Raw genomic sequence first — 17,138 nt, 5'->3', positions numbered from 1 at the left:
ACAGTAAGTAAATGCACAATCAGAATGTGTTTCTGGATGTAGGATTAGAATTCTTCATTGAAAACATGTTTATCCGTATTTCATCACTGTCTGTCCCCTTTGGAGACCCTATGACGACCCCGTCCTGTGGGCAGAGCAGAATCCCACGACCCAAACACCCAGCTCCTGCAGCTACTCTCTCCCTTTCAGCATTTGTTTTAAACTTTCCCGACCTTCTTCCAAAAGTGGGGTCTCTGATTTGTTTCTGTTCATTTGTGGAGTCCGAGAGAGGGTGAGGTAAGGGTGTAAATAGGAGAAACTCCGAGAAAGTTCTCCCCAGGGCCGAGGCCACACTGTTGCCCTGACTGACTTCCCCGGGGCTTAGGGCTGCAGGGACAAGCCAGGGCGGGCCAAGGAAACAGCTCTGCCAGCACGGCTCCCAATAACCGGGAGACGCGGCCCCGCGCCAAGCACTGGCAGGCACCCCGTGTGGCCTATTTGGACAGAGCAATGTCACCCTGGCATCACTGTAATTCCAAAGGGGGAAAACCCCACTATTGATAAAGATAGCGAGATGTGAAACCACAGAAGGAAAATTAAGAAGGGCAGGAAGGACGTCAGATCTTGATCTCAGACCTGGGCAAACGCTGGCAGAATACTTTGGGTCTAAGTTCATTTGGTTTGTAAACAAAATAAAACAGTAGCTAATAAAAGGCAGTAGTTGATGTCCATTCCTAAAAAATAACTTTAAAATTAAATATTTGGGTCCAAAAGAGGAACAGTGGTCCCAAGCTCAGAGGCACTGGCTCCCAAATTTGTCAGCACAGTTGAGCCCCAAAGTCCTGTCATTACCTGGGGCCACTTGGATCAGAATCTCTGGCAGCACGACCCACACACCGAGGTTTAAAAACTCCCAGGCGGCTGCAGCGTGCAGAAAGGTTCGGGGGCCAGTACTCCCCGGCCTCTCTGCCTAATGTGGCCCATGGACCGGCAGCAATAACACCACCTGGAAGGTGTTGGAAATCACCCTCCCAGGTGTCCTCCCCCCACCCCCCCCCACCTGCCTCCCCGCCCCCAGGACCTCCAGGGAAGAATCTCATCTCCACAGGAACCAGGTGAGCTGTGGGCACACCAAAGGTGGAGACCCAGGACCCGACAGCAGAGCAGGCTGCTCTAGCATCCACTGCTCACAGAGCGTTAATCTGCCCCAGACGTACAAAGGCAGCTGCAGAGGTGAGGATCCGGGCCTGAAACCACCACTTCCTTATAGAACCACTGGCTGGATCCAAAAGGAGGATGAAATATGAGCCCCCAGGACATTTTTACAGATTTTTCACAGTAAAGTTATTCTGCTGTCATAAAAGCATACAATCTCTCCCTTTAAATGAGGGAGCGAGAACAGAAGGAAGCTAGCTCTCTGATGTGAACACTAGGTTTCAGCACAACTTCCTATAAACATGCTGCATTGACAAACCATCTCCCTTTTCCAAAATAAATGATGCATAAAGCCTCCCCCTCTTATTTCACTTTAAATCCTTACACTATTTACCCTCCCTCTTATCCTCTGAATGTCCTATTTTAGTGACATTTTCCTATTAGTGTATTTTGCAAACAAGTTACCATACGGAATTGGTGTATGAGTCAAGCCTACCTTGAGATTTTTGGGTGGCTTGAAATTGAAGAATGAGGTCAGTTTATTTTGAGAAGCATTAAGTTCTAGAAGATACGGCATACAACTCACACAAGACAAATCTGGGGAGAAAAAGAGATACACAGTAAGGTAAGCCAATAAAACAAAAATTGGACAAGGTCGTTAAAAACAACATGTTACATAAGAACATTTTTTAATTATACCAGATACAAGCACATCCAGATGAGTGAAATGAATAGGATGTGTAAAACACACACACACACGTGTGCACACGCACAGAACACTCTCCCTGAGCCAGTCACTGAACCTTCTCCCAGGGCCCCCAACATCCTCTCTAACTTGTCCCAGGACAGCCCCCTAACAATGAACGGGCCTCCTGGGGGTCCCGGCTCACTCTAACAGCCACATCTTCAGAAACTGCCAGCCAGGGAGGAGAGGACAAGAAGCTAAAGCCCAGATAATCCTCTCGATAATTGGCCCCTAAGTAACTGGGTTAGTTCCTTTCAGAAAGACTGAACATGCCACAATGAGAGAACTCTCTATGCTACAAATTTTGTTTTATTTGGACTCAATCCTAAATCTAATTAATTATTTGAAGCAATTTAAATGATTGCTATTATTTTACTTTGACTCTGGATTGGCTCAAATGTATGTGAGTTCTGCATTTTATCCCAAGCAAATATTCTGAGCCTTGAGTACTAAGTAAAGGACTGTAGTGCTGATATTCGTCCTAATGAAGTTACATGTGAAACATAAGAAATGAAGTACTGTGTTGCCTTTTGCGGCTGCTTCACAGCAGACGTGATTCGGGGCAGGAGGAGAAGTAAGAAACCAGCTCAGGCCCAGCCAGCATGGCTCAGTGGTTGAGCATCGACTTATGAACCAGGAGGTCATGGTTCGATTCCCGGTCAGGGCACATGCCCAGGTTTCAGGTTCGATCCCCAGTAGGGGGTGTGCAGGAGGCAGCTGATCAATGATTCTCTCCATCACTGATGCTTCTATCTCTCTCTCCCTCTCTGAAATCAATACAAATGTTTTTTAAAGAAAGAAACCAGCTCCAGAAGAACCCCGAGATAAGGACTTGCTGCCCTGTCTCTGCCAGTAACTTGTTTCTCCACCTAAAAATGGTAGTGATAGCGTCTCCTCTCTTCTCATTCTAGATCACAGGGCCAGTCACAGCCACTGAGGCCAGAAGCACTCCACCAACTGCTACTTCATTTCTCTGGCCGAAACCACCCCCTTCCTCTAGCCTGTCTGTTGAAATGAAATTATTCTGGGAGGGGCACCCCCATCCCCACCCCCCCCACCCCCCCGAACATCAAACCTCCTGTGGGAATTAATGAGCGCATCAAGGAAGGCCGTCTGTGAGAGACGCCTAAGGGGAAACTGCCATTGCTTTACAAGCTTGGCCTGCTTGCCCCGTCTGAGCTCAGCTCTGTGTCCGTCAGCAGTGGTCTCAACTCTTCATTTCCACCAGCCCCTCCGCCCCCTGCAGCTGACCTTTCTGTGGCCAGTAAGGGCTGTGCCACTGAGTTCTGTCTTGAAGCAGCAGCAGCAGCTACCACTTAGATGGCGATGAAGAGGTGGCAGGTACATTTCATACTGTGCAGACGGGCAATGCTTTCCAGTCACTGACAGAGAAGTTCATGGTCTGGGTTGCTGGGTTTCTAACGTCTTCAAGCAGGTTAATCCCTTACTCGGTGTAGTGCCCTCCACGACCACCAGATGGCAGGAGCACCTCGAGTCTACATCCCTGGTTCTCAAAGTGTGGTCCTGACCAGCTTCACCAGGGAACTAACTAGAAATGCAAATTCTCAGTTCCCATCCCGGATCTGAACCTGAAGCTCTGAGGGTGGGGCACAGCCACCTATGTTTGATCAGCCTCACCTCCACGCCCCAGGTGATTCAGACGCAGACTGAGATTGGTCTGCTCCAATTCATCAGTAACACTGTCCTCACAAAAAGAAAAATCGACTGTACTTGACACACAGTAGGTTCTCAAACACAGGATGAGCTAATAACACAGGCCTTAAAGATGAAAGGAGACTGACCCCCGAGGAAAGCTTCATTGGCAAGTGTGGGCTCCTTGCTCAAGCGATGCCACGCCTCCTCCCCCTCCCCCAGCTCTAGCACCTGGAAGCCGCCACCGCTCTGCAAGTCCTTACCCAGGAAACGAAACCAACCTGTGTGGGGTGCGGGGTGAGCGCCTGCCAGTAACACTAAAAAAGTCTTTCTGATGCTATGGTATCTGAGATTTGCTTTGAAATAATCCTGGGAGCGGGGCAGGGAGGCATAGACAAGCAAGATAGGCCACAGGCCCAGCCGATGTGGCTCAGTGGTCACGGCTCAATTCCCTGTCAGGGCACCAGTTGTGGGGGGGCGTGCAGGAGGCAGCCAATCAATGTTTCTCTCTCATCAGTGTTTCTATCTCTCTCTTCCTTTGCCTTCTTCTCTCTAAAATCAATATATGTATTTTAAAGTACCATATACTTAAAAAAGAAAAGATAGGCCATGGCTGGAAATTGTTGAACCTGATTATTCATGACAATGGTCCCTCTACTTGTTCCCGTTTGTACTTTTTCATAGTAAAGTTTTATAAAACTGGGGGCAGGGGGTGTCTTTCAAAACAGTAGCATTTTAAGAAAAAATATGCTAGAATATTTCTTAGCCATTGAAATAAAAGTGGATTTTAATTATTGCAGTCATATAAGGTTAAAAAAAACACACACTACCTAAAATGAGCCAGAGAAGACCTAATCAGCAACATGTAATTGTGACAGAAAGACAAACTAAAGAGAGTAGAATGATTATCAGTGAAGAAAGCAGGGCAGAAGTGAGGATTTGCTTCCTTCCTTAGAAGTCTGAGGAAAAGAAATTGTAACTTCAAGTAAGACCAGACGATTAGAAACAAGGATCAAGCTTTCAAGGAAATGTAACTAATTTCATGAAATGTGAACAAGGCGTCACAACAAATAGGTCATATGGACCTTCTAATGTCAAAGTCGAGAGTTTAAGAATCAACTAAATATAGAGACAGGAAAAATAGAGGAAAAGGTTAATCTGAGAATCTCTGTGCTCAAATGAGAACAGAAGTAGATGACCAGTACTAAAACACTGTTGCTGCAAGCACAAAATAAAGGGAAGAATCCATTAAAGGGAAAAAATAAAAGCGAATTCATCTACACTGAATAAACTAAAAGAGGGAAGGAAAAGGGAATTGTGGGACATTCAGGAAATATTAGAGAATCGTCCCTCTCTTAAAAGGAAAAAGCAAACCTCCCACCTGAGACCCTCACCCACGGCACATTACCACAGTCACCGGCCACTGGTGCCTTCACATGGAGAGCCTTGGGTTGATGTGTACATTGACCCACAGGAGCATTCGTATCAAGTTTTGCAGCATTAAACTGTATCACCTACTGCAAAGCTGAACTTCTGAAATGATTCAGTGACCCTAGAATGACGATGACATACCTCCAATTTTATTTACTGAGAGATCCAGCTTCTGTAGGTGGACATATCCGCAGAGGATGCTAATGTCAATCAAGTCAGAACCCTGAGAAAATAAAAGGTAAAGGACTTTAGTTGCTTTCATAGTAGTACTCAGCCTTCTCGCAACGTCTAGAAATAGTTGTCGAAAGAAATTCGGAGTTCCTTTCATAAAAGAGTAGAAGTGAGAGGGGGAAAATCCGAAGCCTATTGCTAAGAGGATCCCCAGACAGACTACAAGCCCCACTGAAAATGCATTCCTCTGAAGAAAACAATAGCGTAGAAAATTAGTGTTAGCAAGAACAAATACAACACGAAAAGGCAAATTAGGGCAGTGCCACGAAGACCTTTTGAGCAGAGTTTTATAGTAAGAAACATGTACAAATAATAAAGCCACAGCCTTGATCTGGCTGAAGAAAAAGCCGATGCCTGGAATTTAAATGGCACATTACAGAGAGCTCACTCCCAATCAGGAGAGCATTAACCACAACACCCACGTTCTCGCAGGGATCCTTTTCAACTCTCCCACAATAACCTCCTCTGATCAGACAAACCTGTGGGATCCCCAGGGCAGAGGGCTCCCAATTTAGAGATGAGGAAAGTGAGGTACAGAGAGGAGTGTAAATAGCCTCAAAGCGCATAGCAAGTTGGTGGGAGAGAAGCAGATCCAAGCCTCCTGAGTCCTTCACTAACATTCCCTCCATGACCTCCCGCCTCTAGTGAACTCACAGGGGCTGGAGGGGTGTTCGGCCCCTTGGAACAGAGACTCATGTCGCTGGTTTGTGTTGTGATGTCAGAGTCAGAAAAAGCCGACCACTGACGTGTCATCATACGCAAGTTCTCAACTACAATAATAATGGTGTTCAATAGAGGCCACTAGAACGGTAATCAATAACTACCTACTGAAACCCTACTGTGGAGAAGGCATTGTGCTCGCCATGATGAGAAATACAACAATGAAACAGAGCCATATTGTGTCCTTAAGAAAAGTATGACTCTGGTAGAAGAGAACCTACATACACAAGTAATAACAGAAAGTAAAAAATAATGTGTAACATACCTACTGGTAAGATATTGGGGGGGGAGGGGCCGCGGGAATCACTAAACCAGGCAACCCTAAGACAATGTATTCAGTAAAGACAGGTTATGAAGGCAAAGTAATTCAACACGTAATATCTCACATGTAAGGAGGTCAGTGGCAAAGCAAGTTAAGCCTCAGTCCATCTGGCTGAAATAAGATTTAAAGAATTGCTTTTTTTGGTAGATCGATTTAAGGCATAGCGCTGCGTATCTAAGTGGAATATTGATCGCAAGGGACTTGTGTGGGATGTATTGGCTGCTGGAATCACCCACCATCCCAGTGCCTACACAATGCAGTTCACACAGGGTGCCCCCTCCCCTGTATGTGATTGCCCAGCCGGCTGAGTCATCCATAAATGGTATAAAGTGAAAACAGGAAAAGATGAGGGCCTTCATATGCTGTTCTCACAGGACATGCCATGGAGCCAGCGTGGGTGAAAAGAGCTTATCGTTTCTCAGATAGTTTACTAGTTCAAACCCAAGAAAGAACAGCATTACGATGAATTTATACACTTGGGCCAAATTTTGGTGCCACAGCAAAATTTCAGTGTGCGTTTTCAACTACGTATCTGCATCTACTCAAGGAATACGAATGCTTTACAATACAAGGAAGCGCAAAGATGTACTGTTTGCCTAGGACTGTAGAAAAACAAGGGAAAGAAACTGGAGTCCTCCACGGATTCTGCTCGTCTGAGAAAACCCAGCCCAGATTCTGTGCTGCACTGTGACTCGCATCGAAATCTTGAAAAGTGACGAATAACAATACACTTGTTCATTAATAATAGGTATCTTTAGGAAAGGGAGAGGCTGCTCACAGCTACTTATTTCTTGACATACTAGGGGGGAAAGTCAATACCAAAACCCTTTGTTCCCATGGATTCAGATATAAATTATAGTCCTGATCAGAGAGAAAATTCTTAAAGAGTTTTTGATTAGTTTTATAGAATCAAATTCAACCTTCTGGAAAGAAGGCATTGATCGCTATAAAACAGACCACTTAAGATGAAAGACAGAGGCTCCGAAGGGAATGAAACAAAGGAGTTTGAGAAGCTGACTGTGGAACTGGCCAGGGTTCTTTGATGTCTAACATTTACATAAATAACTTTTATCACCAATCTCCACCGAATGCGACTGAGACATGGGGCCACCACAAAAGCTATGGGTATTGGAAAAAAAATGGAAATAGTCCAACCCAGTGGTTCTCAACCTTCCTAATGCCGTGACCCTTTAATACAGTTCCTCATGTTGTGGTGACCCCCAACCATAACATTATTTTCGTTGCTACTTCATCACTGTAATGTTGCTACTGTTATGAATCGTCATGTAAAAATCTGATATGCAGGATGTATTTTCATTGTTACAAATTGAACATAATGAAAGCATAGTGATGAATCACAAAGACAATATGTAATTATATATGTGTTTTCTGATGGTCTTAGGCGCCCCCTGTGAAAGGGTTATTTCGACCCCCAAAGGGGTCGCGACCCATAGGTTGAGAACCGCTGGTCCAACCCGTGTCAAGATGCAGCCAGGCAATGGCGATGTTGTCACACTCACCGATAAAGTTAGGTTGAGGAAGACCTGCTCAGTCCCGGAACCGGAGCGCCCCAACTGGTAGAGTGCTTCAGCCACCGCCTCCTCTCTCAGGACCCCATCAAACTCACCCTGCAAAAAAAAAAAAAAAAAAAAAATCGGGCGAGGTGAACAAAGAGCACTTCCATTACAAAGAAACAAGCCATCCGTCTAATCTGGCACTTACTCAGTATGTGACATATCTAGGAGCTGAGCACTCCAGGATTCACCAGCCCCCCCAAAATTCTGTGGGAAGACACAGATTACAGTTGTTTACACCAATATCTATCAAGTCATTGTTGTCACAGCTGCTTAATTTTCAGGTGGCCACTGGCATTAGGTATGCCAAGTGGAATGAGCACCATAGGCACACCAATATTAGTGGTGACAGTTACATCGATGGAGCACCGAGCCAAGAGCTCTCGATGGATCAACTCATTTAATCCTCTTGCACCCCCAGGTAGGTACTCTTAGCTCCATTTCACAGATGAAGAAGGCTTACCGAGGTTAATTTGCCCGAAACTGCATAGCTAGTTTGTGACGGAGACAAAACACGAACCCACATCTTTCCAACCCCAGGGCCATTCTCACTGGTACACCTGACTGCCTGCCCACCCGCTGAAGGCCGGTTACATCAAATTAAGGCCATGACTTTGCTAAATCTGGTATTCTTGCTGGAGAAAACAGGTCTTCTGTCAGCTTCCTATTGGCTAATTTTGCTGCATTCATACAGTTTGCCAGATTTATTAAAAGGGTAGTAATCATTTCCATAAAGGGGTCTGTAGACATCCAGGGGCCAGTGGTGGCCCAACATGCTCTATCCTCAGTAGGGACAGAAAGAAGAGATAACAGGTGGTTAGTGCTCCCTTCAACTCTGTAATGATCTGCACATTATCACTGGCATCAGCACGAGGACACAACATACAGAAATCACATCAGTCAGAACCCAATAAGTAAGCTTAACTGGCATACAGACTGTGGCGGCAAAATGTCTTTCCAGGTTTTCCACGTTAATCCTGGTACTGAGGACATAAGTACGTCAGCTGGTGCTACTGTAAGGATTTTCTTTCTCCCAAATTTGCACTAACCCAGGGAAGCAAGTATCGCTCACACAGAGATAGCCCACAGGCTCCGGGGCTGGGCAGGCTTGGTTAAACCCTGGATCTGCCATTGTGGATATATGACTTTAGACAGATAAAGTTTTCTCTCAGCCTCACAGTCTTCATCTATAAATAAGAAACATTATTACCTTCTCTTAATGTTTTGGGGAGAATGGCTAGAATATAGCAAGTGTTTCCAATAAATGACAGTTGTTACTACTAATCGATGCATCAGAAATCCCACATGGGAATGTTTCATCCATGCCAAGCAGCCTGTGCACAGAATGGGGAAAGGCATTTCCTTTTCCAAATAAAGTTCCAATTTCTTATAAAAGGCCTGGGAAGGGATCAAGGTGGGCGTGTTACCTTCCTTCCAAAACTTTCCACCTAAACCTCTGAAGTTTACCTGACCCAGCCCCTCCACTTCCTGGCTAAGAGAAGATGTTGTACCTCTTACTCACAGCAGGTGAATGTCTGTAGCCACTGATATGGAGACCTGCCATACTGTCAGCATTGTCCCAGGACCCCCAGGCAAGACTCCCCAGCAACGGCCTCACACCTCCTTTGAGGCTCCTGCCATTGGTCAGGAGGACGCCTTTGCCTTCTGGTCTTCGGTCGTTTTCAGTCCTTTTATGCCCTGTCTCTATCTTGGGCGGCATCAGAGTCCCCAAGGATGGCCACTCAACACGCCTTGGATTCTGAGCACATGCACACACACACATTTCTTTCCTTTTTCAACTTCAGACACCTTAAAATTGATCTCCTCCCAACTTCAGGCACCCACTCCCAGGGCCATGCCCGGGCCTGGTCTCCAGCCTAAACTGCTCCACCCTAGACACCTCAAACCCAGTATTCCATTACTCCCTGATCCTACAGGTGCCTACCTTCAACCTTTCCAGCACCCACTGGACTTGTTCTTGGTTCACAACAGGCTCTCCAGTCCGTTCGTCCTTCCCTTCTCAGGGCCTACCTGGCCCCTCCCGACTGTGCTTCTTTCCCTACTGGGTATCCCACTAGCAGTTTCAATGTCTCTGCCCACAACTCTCTGGCTCCTGGCCCGCTGCTTGCAGTTGCCACATACATACTCACGCCTGGAGCAAGTTCACAACTGAGCACTGTGCAGGGATTGTGTCATGCTCATCACATGCCGGACAAGGACACAAGCAATTTCAGGACTTGGATAAATATGAAACTAGAGGTAAACGGCGCTCCTTTTTGTCAGGTCTAGGGGGGAGCAGGAGAGTAGCAAAGGCTTCCTTGGGGAGAGAGCAGTTAAGTTGAGACCCAAAGTTGTGAGTTGTTCTGGAAAAGGGGAAGAAGGGGCAGAAAAGAGGGCCAAGGACAGTGCAGGCAGAAAGGGAAGCATGGACATGTCTATGGCAAAGGCGTGCACGGCCCATTGGGGAAACTACAGAGAGTTCCACAGCTGAAGCCTAAGGTGGGGAGGGGGCGGTTCAGTGCCTGGTACAAACGTAGGTTGAAGCATTAATGACCCCACTCTCCCCTTGACCTGCTGAGAGGGCTGGGAAAGGCCCCACCACCATGCACTCTGGTGCCGCTCTACAGCCAACTTGTGGCTGGACCTCAGGGCTGTTAGCGTCTCCCACTCTGTATCAGCTGCCTTTCAGCTCCCCACCTTGACTGTGCAGAGTCCACCCTCTCCTCAAGCTGTCCAGTGCCGCCACTCCTTCGGCAAAGTAGAAACAACCACACACGATCCGCCTCAATGTCCTGCACCTGCCCTAACGCTGCTCGCTTGGGTCTCAGATAAGCCTGCTCCTTCTCCACATTCAGGGTCCCACTCCCTCTGTTTCCTCAGGGACTTGGCTCAGGGACCATCCACTTTGCCCTCTTTTGCCTGCGATTTCCCCCAGCCACTCTCCACTGTCCCTCTCCAGCTATCCAAGTTGTGAGTCTCTTCTGTTCTAAGAGGGCTCCCTTCAGTCCTGCTTATGGTCCGCTATCGGGAGCTATCGTCTCCCTTGATCACCAAGCTCCTCCAGGGTTGCGTTTTTATCCTTCAGCTCCTCTTCCTCCCCTCCAATTCGCTCTTCAGCTCCCTACGGTTAGGCTCCGCCTTCACCACATCACAAAAGCACATGGGGCTCAGGTAGGCACAGCTAAGAAGCACTTGTTAGGCCTCTTCCCACTTAACATAATGGCAGCAACAATATTCCCGTTCCTCAAGACTCTTCCTTGCCTTGGCTTCCCTATCACACAGCCCACCCTCCCTCCCTCCCTCCCTTCCTTCCACATATTTGTATTGATTTCAGAGAGAGGAAGGGAGAGGGAGAGAGAGAAACATCAATGATGAGAGGGAATCATTGAGTGGCTGCCTCCTGCACGCCCCCTACTGGGGATCAAGCCCACAACCCTGACCTCCTGGTTCATGGGTGGATGCTCAACCACTGAGCCTCACTGGCCGGGCACACACAGCTCTTCTTTCCAGTTTCCTTCCCTAAACCCTCCTCATCTGCCGGCTACTTAAATACCTGTACCCCAGGGCTCTATGCTTGGCCGTCCTCTCCTCTTCCTTCCTGGCTGATCACACAGACTCCAATGCAGATGATTCCTGGTCTTCTGCTCCGAGTCCGTGTCCCTGATTCCAGTCATACGACTAGTATATCCAACTCCTGACTACACAGCTCTGTCTGTTCCTATTTCTTTCTGTGGTTAATGGCCTTATCCCCACCCCCATCCCAGACCATGCCATAGACCCAGCAGGCATCCTAGGCTTATTATTTTCAATCAGTAACTTTCCCATCTCAAAAACGTTGCATGTTTTCATCTTTACCTTCCTTTCCATTTCCACTTCCACTGCCTGAATGCAGCCTCTTGTCTCTCCTCCATAGATATTACTGGAGTCTTCTCACCGACCTCCCTGCTTCTAAACGAATCCCACTCGGCGATCAGAGCTCTCCACAGCCTGTCCAGCACCTCTGCCACCTGTTCTGCTCTCACCTATCATCCATCAATAGGAAAAGCTGCCATCTGCCTGCCCACACACCACCTCTCCACCCAGACAAGGGTCTACTTTCCTTAAAGTCTTCCATGATCCCCACAACCCAGCTGTCATCTGTACACAGCAGAGTACATAATGCTTCACATAATGCGTAGGTATGATTTACTCACATTCTTATCTCACCTTGAGAGGGACCATGTATGTCCTCAATCATGTTCTCACCATCTTCTATCATTACTGTTGCTATTAGTATTACACCTAAAATTTTTGAGAGCCTACTCTGTATCAGACACTATATTAAGGACTTCAACATAGTTTCTCATTAAATTTGAGGTTCATAACAATCCAGGAGTAGGCATTGTTACCTACAGTAGTCACTGGAAAAGAGTGGTTTTCATGCATCAGACACATATAATGGGCCCAGACTCTTCTTTTGCCCCTTATAGTCAAAGAGCGCTTCCTACACAGCAATCATTCAATTAATGTTTGTTCAATGAAGTCTACATTAATTAAATCACTTAATGGGCTGTAGTTAGCACATAAAAACATGCAAGTTATTATCTGTATTAGTAACAGTATAAGTAATATAGTATACTAAGTATTTTACATGTGGAATCTCATTTAATTCTCACAATTCTCCTCTGAAGTAGGTTTTATTATAATTCACCTATTCCAGATGAGACATAGAGAGGTAAAGTAACTTGCTCAGAATCTCACAGCTAACAAAAGGCTTCACAGGAACCAATGACAGTTTTCTCAACAGCTGGTCTGCACCATCTCCGTCAAGTCCATGAGGGCTTCCGAGGTTTGAGGCTAATTGCATTACAGGCACTCAGTAATCATTGTGACCACCGTGGCATTAAAAATCTTAACTAGGCTAAGACATGGAAGGTAAATCACTAAACATAAAAGTTCAAGTAAGTCCTTTTAAGCTTGACAGTTCAGTATATTAAAACTGATGAGATACTATAAAAGGCTAACATATAATGTGAAAACACAAAGTAAATATTAATACTTAGAATGCAAATGGAAGAACTAATAAACTTTTCCCACATACATCCAATAAGCCAAAAAGGAATAACTAGTTCAAGTCATCCCCTTCTCTGGTTTGTTAATGGCATACTGAAGACGGATTAACAACGGTACTAATGAGCCTCATAGCTTAAGAGCATGTGTTAATTAGGATAATAAAATGAACTGGTGGTTCATTTGTGAATTCCTCTGGGGTGGAAGCTGGTGGAAACCATACAAACATCTCGAAATTGTAAAAACATTGTAACCATTTTGCAATAGTCACTGTTAAAGGTTGCAAAGTAAATAAAAAGATGAACAAATAAGGAATAATTTCCTATAATCTATTTTAAGCAAAACTAATGTGTAACTAGCCCCTGTAAAAGGAGGTAGAAGAACAGGAAAGACAAAATGGAGGTGGAAAAAATGAGCCAAATGTTGAGAGTGACCAAAAGGACATTACAAAGGAAGGGAACCCAAGTGCGGTAATGTGTAAGTGGTCAGTGGCAGCATCAGAGTAACAGAAGACAATGCAAGTTACTGAGGGGAAAATAAGAAGAGATAAGACTAATGAGGAAAAGAGTCTGGGAAACAGAACGGGCATGCAAAGAGAAGCATGTTTGGCTTCAAGGAGGAAAGGTGACGGGAAAGGTGCAAAGAGGGGAAGACAGAAGACGATCACAGAATGGGGGCATTGGAATCATTCTATTTCTCTGCATCATACCAGTATCTACCTACTTCTGAAAAGAATTTGAGGCAATTTATACTACAAAGGAAAAGAGGAGAGAAAAACCTACCTCAAGAAAAACGATTGAAAGTAAGAAAAATATTGATTTGAGTTTCCTGGCAGCAGGACAAAGAGGAGAACATAACAGTTCATTGAAAAGAATTCCAGTCAATCTGTATTTTTTTAAGAAAACAAATAGCATATTAGAAGCCAAGAGAAGGAAGTGATGTGATGAGAAGTGGAAAGGGACAGAAGACAAGGAATGGGCTAAGAAGGAAGCAGGACGGTAAGTGTAAGAAAGGAGTGGCTCTGAGTGGTGTTTAGAATAGCTATCTATTAATGTGATTTGTATAATGTACAAGGCAAAGCCACCACCCCAGGCAACGTCAATGGGAATGTTGGGAACCATCTCTACATCCTAAATCACTCCCAAAGTGAGCTGTGTGTGTGTGTGTGTGTGTGTGTGTGTGTGTGTTGCTTGATAATGTGTCAGATACACCTGGCGAAGTAAAATGTTAAACTTGTAAGTCACGTAGTGTTTGAGGAAGCACTTCTCAAATTATTTCAAAATGCTAAGTAAGTAAGTAAGTAAATCCCTAGTAGGGCAAAGACGACGAAGGGACTAGAAGTGGGGGAGAGCATTGGAGTACTTCAAAGTCCCGGGGAAAGGCCTTGTGCAGGGGATGTCAAGGACGAACTCTACCTATTCACAAGCTTGTCAAGGTATAATTTTAACAGAGTGGAAGCCTTAAGTCCCATATAAATAGTAATTTTTTCATAACGACGCTGCATAATTTGACTCTTAAGAAACCAAGTGTGCTAATAAAACTACAGGAGAAACTGGGAAATGTTTCCATAAGGGGTGGGTGAGAAAACCGGGTAACTGAAACGGGAAGAAGACAGGGGAAGCCTCGAAGTGGTCAGACTAACGAGGGGCGCGTGGGGAGCTGCCGCAGAAGCAGCAGGTCCCACGGCTGGAGGAAGGGGAGAGGTGGTGAGCGGTGGGGGGAAGGCACACCTCCAGATTCAGCAGCTCGGACTCTGAGGACGCCTCGGAATCCATTCGCTCCTCGTTCACGCCCACGCCCTCGCCCTCGGCCTCGGATTCCTCCAGCTCTGGGTCCGACTCCGGATAGCGGTGAATGATGTGCTGGAGCAGGAAGGAGGAGGTGGAGGCTTTGTAAGAAGTCATCCCCCTCTGCGCCATGGGAAATGAAGACCAGCGTTCTTTTTCTGAGCGAACCACTGCCGCCTGGGCTCCACCTCTAGAACCGTTCGAGCCTTCCGGGAGAGAGGTAGCTTTCCTTCTCTGGGGATGTCCCCCGGAGGTCGCCATCTTGTTTACCTGGGTTGCCTAAGAGACTGACACTGGGGTAGGGGCACCGCAAGGGATTCTGGGGGCTGTAGTCTTCCCCCATCCAGAGTCCTAGGCTTTAGGCAGCGCCGCAGGTGGCACGCGCCTTTTCTTTTGGTCCGCCCCGTGGTCTTCTTCTTCTCTCCAACCCCTCCCCCCTCACCCCCCCCCCCCCTTTAGTGCATTCAGTCTCTGGCTTTGTTTCTTTTTGTTTGTCTTTCTCGTTTTCACCTCTTTTTCACACACCCTTTTTCTTTGTGTCCAACTGTTTTCTCTGGACCTGGAAGCCCCTCTAAAAGATTTTTCATCCCACCGTAAGATCACCTGTGAGCCCCATCCTGTTTCATCCACGAAGGCTCTTTTCTCATAGTCGAACTTTGGAAATGTTAGATGTTTCTCTAACACCCTCTGTCGAAAAGCTAATAATGCGGAAATTTTACACTATGCAGAGCATGGTATTAGGAGATGGGGTCTGCATAAATGAAATAAAAGGCGTGGCTTCCAACCTTATGGTTTAATTGGAGATAATAAAGAGAAACCAGCAGACAACAACTGAAGCTGATTTGCAATTAAATTCATTTTTTCTCGGACACGATAAGCCATGTTCTTGGGAGAAAAATAACAGTGGTCGAACAATCCAATCCAGAGAGAGGGTGCGGTGGGGGTGGGGGGAAAAGACTGTCAAGTTGACACTATCTGAAAGCTTCTGAAAAGCTATTAGCATCCATAAATAATTGTTAGTCAAGTGACTGCATTGGTAATTATTTTTGTTGTTTTGCATAGGTTCTTGCCGGGGTCCAGTCCCGGGGGTACAGGGGTTCCCAAAGGTGTGGACGGAGTCGGCGAAGAATGTTTTACATGGAGACAGCGTTCAGAACTCTCTAGCTCTCTTTAGTCTCCGTGGATCTTCCTGTGCCTGGCTGAGGCCACAGAGAAAGATCCCGGGGCAAAATGAGCCTTTATTTTTATAGTCAGAGGTAAACAAGGTAGTGGTTATCAAAGTTACACTGTTCTTGTGAGTTTCACTTGTTTTTGTTCTTGTTGCTCTTCCCTCAGCCCATTAGCTTCCCAAGTAAGATCTAGGGAGCGTCATAAGGTCAAGCCTAATTACGCTTAAGAGGACTGTGCCCTCTAAGCTGGGACTTGTTTGTGACTTTGCCAATAGGTCAGTCCGAGGTTTAACTCTATAGCGGCTCCCCACAGGTTCTCTTTGCAGTTTCATAAGATACTCTGAGAAGATTACAAAGCATGATTTTATGTTAGTGTGATTTTATGCAGCCCAAATCCCATAGCCTTTAGCTCCACAAAGTAAACACTCTATAGAAAAGCAGAACGAAAATCACAGTAACTATTATTGCCATCATGATGACAATAGAGATCCTTGCAGGGGAGGTCCTCATCCTCCTGGCCTCACAGGCATTTTCTCCCTGCTTCAGGGATAGCAGTTACAGATACACAATCAGCCTGTCAGTGGCTGTCAGGGGAGGAGAGAAAAATCCTATGGACACCATCCATTGACTATTATCTTTCTCAGTGCTTGAGGGATCCTTAAAACGGTAATAAAGGTTTCAGAATTACATTCCTTCGTCATCTTGCTAGTCATAAATGTGAAGGCCATAATGAAAGTATCTCTTTCTGCTGGGCTCATCTTGCAGCTTGCTTATTTATTTTCTCCAGTGGGTAGAGACCCCTCCAAGGGCCATTTCCCCACCTTCACCCGTTAGGATCTGGCTCTAGCTAACTGACATAGGGAAGAGGAGGATAGAATATATAAAAATGGAAACCCAAGTATGTTTTTGGTTGCTCCCCACCCCCACCCCCCAATAGCTTAATCAGCATTTCTAGCAAAGTAAGTGTTGCCTATGTCAATATATTCAGGAACGTGTCTTAGGGGGTCAGTTAGGGCCTGACAGAGGATAATTTTCCAAGAGTTAAATATGCAATTCTCATACCAAGTATAGGATGAAACATATGTGATTTTATTCAACTCATTAATTAATGAGGAAATGAGTAAGATGGTAATGGTATTCATAATTCACAAAGAAAGATATCCCAAAATAAGTTCCCTAAAAGATAAACCTGGTTAATGCCTTTAAGGACATTAAGCTATAGCTTTTGGAGTTATATATTTCTAAGCATTTTGTCTCTTTTCATCTTTGTTTATTCTGTGTCTATTTCCACTTGACAGACGAGGTAACTGAGACCCAGAGAAG

General features: G+C 45.7%; 1 protein-coding gene across 1 annotated transcript in view; it reads right to left on the bottom strand.

Annotated features, from left to right (window-relative positions):
- LRGUK (leucine rich repeats and guanylate kinase domain containing) overlaps positions 1 to 14,763 on the bottom strand; it is a gene marked incomplete at both ends in the record, with an annotated part of 68,455 nt that extends 53,692 nt beyond the window's left edge. Inside the window, 4 exons of the mRNA XM_081102643.1 lie at positions 1,631 to 1,731; positions 5,105 to 5,186; positions 7,757 to 7,864; positions 14,590 to 14,763. Of these exons, the coding sequence (XP_080958769.1) occupies positions 1,631 to 1,731; positions 5,105 to 5,186; positions 7,757 to 7,864; positions 14,590 to 14,763 (465 nt within the window). The remainder of the gene's footprint in view (positions 1 to 1,630; positions 1,732 to 5,104; positions 5,187 to 7,756; positions 7,865 to 14,589) is intronic.
- Positions 14,764 to 17,138: the final 2,375 nt, after the last annotated feature.

The sequence above is a fragment of the Myotis nattereri genome, assembly GCF_964212035.1.
Source record: "Myotis nattereri genome assembly, chromosome: 11".
In the NCBI taxonomy this organism is placed as follows: domain Eukaryota; kingdom Metazoa; phylum Chordata; class Mammalia; order Chiroptera; family Vespertilionidae; genus Myotis; species Myotis nattereri.
This window is presented reverse-complemented; position numbering and strand designations above follow the sequence as displayed.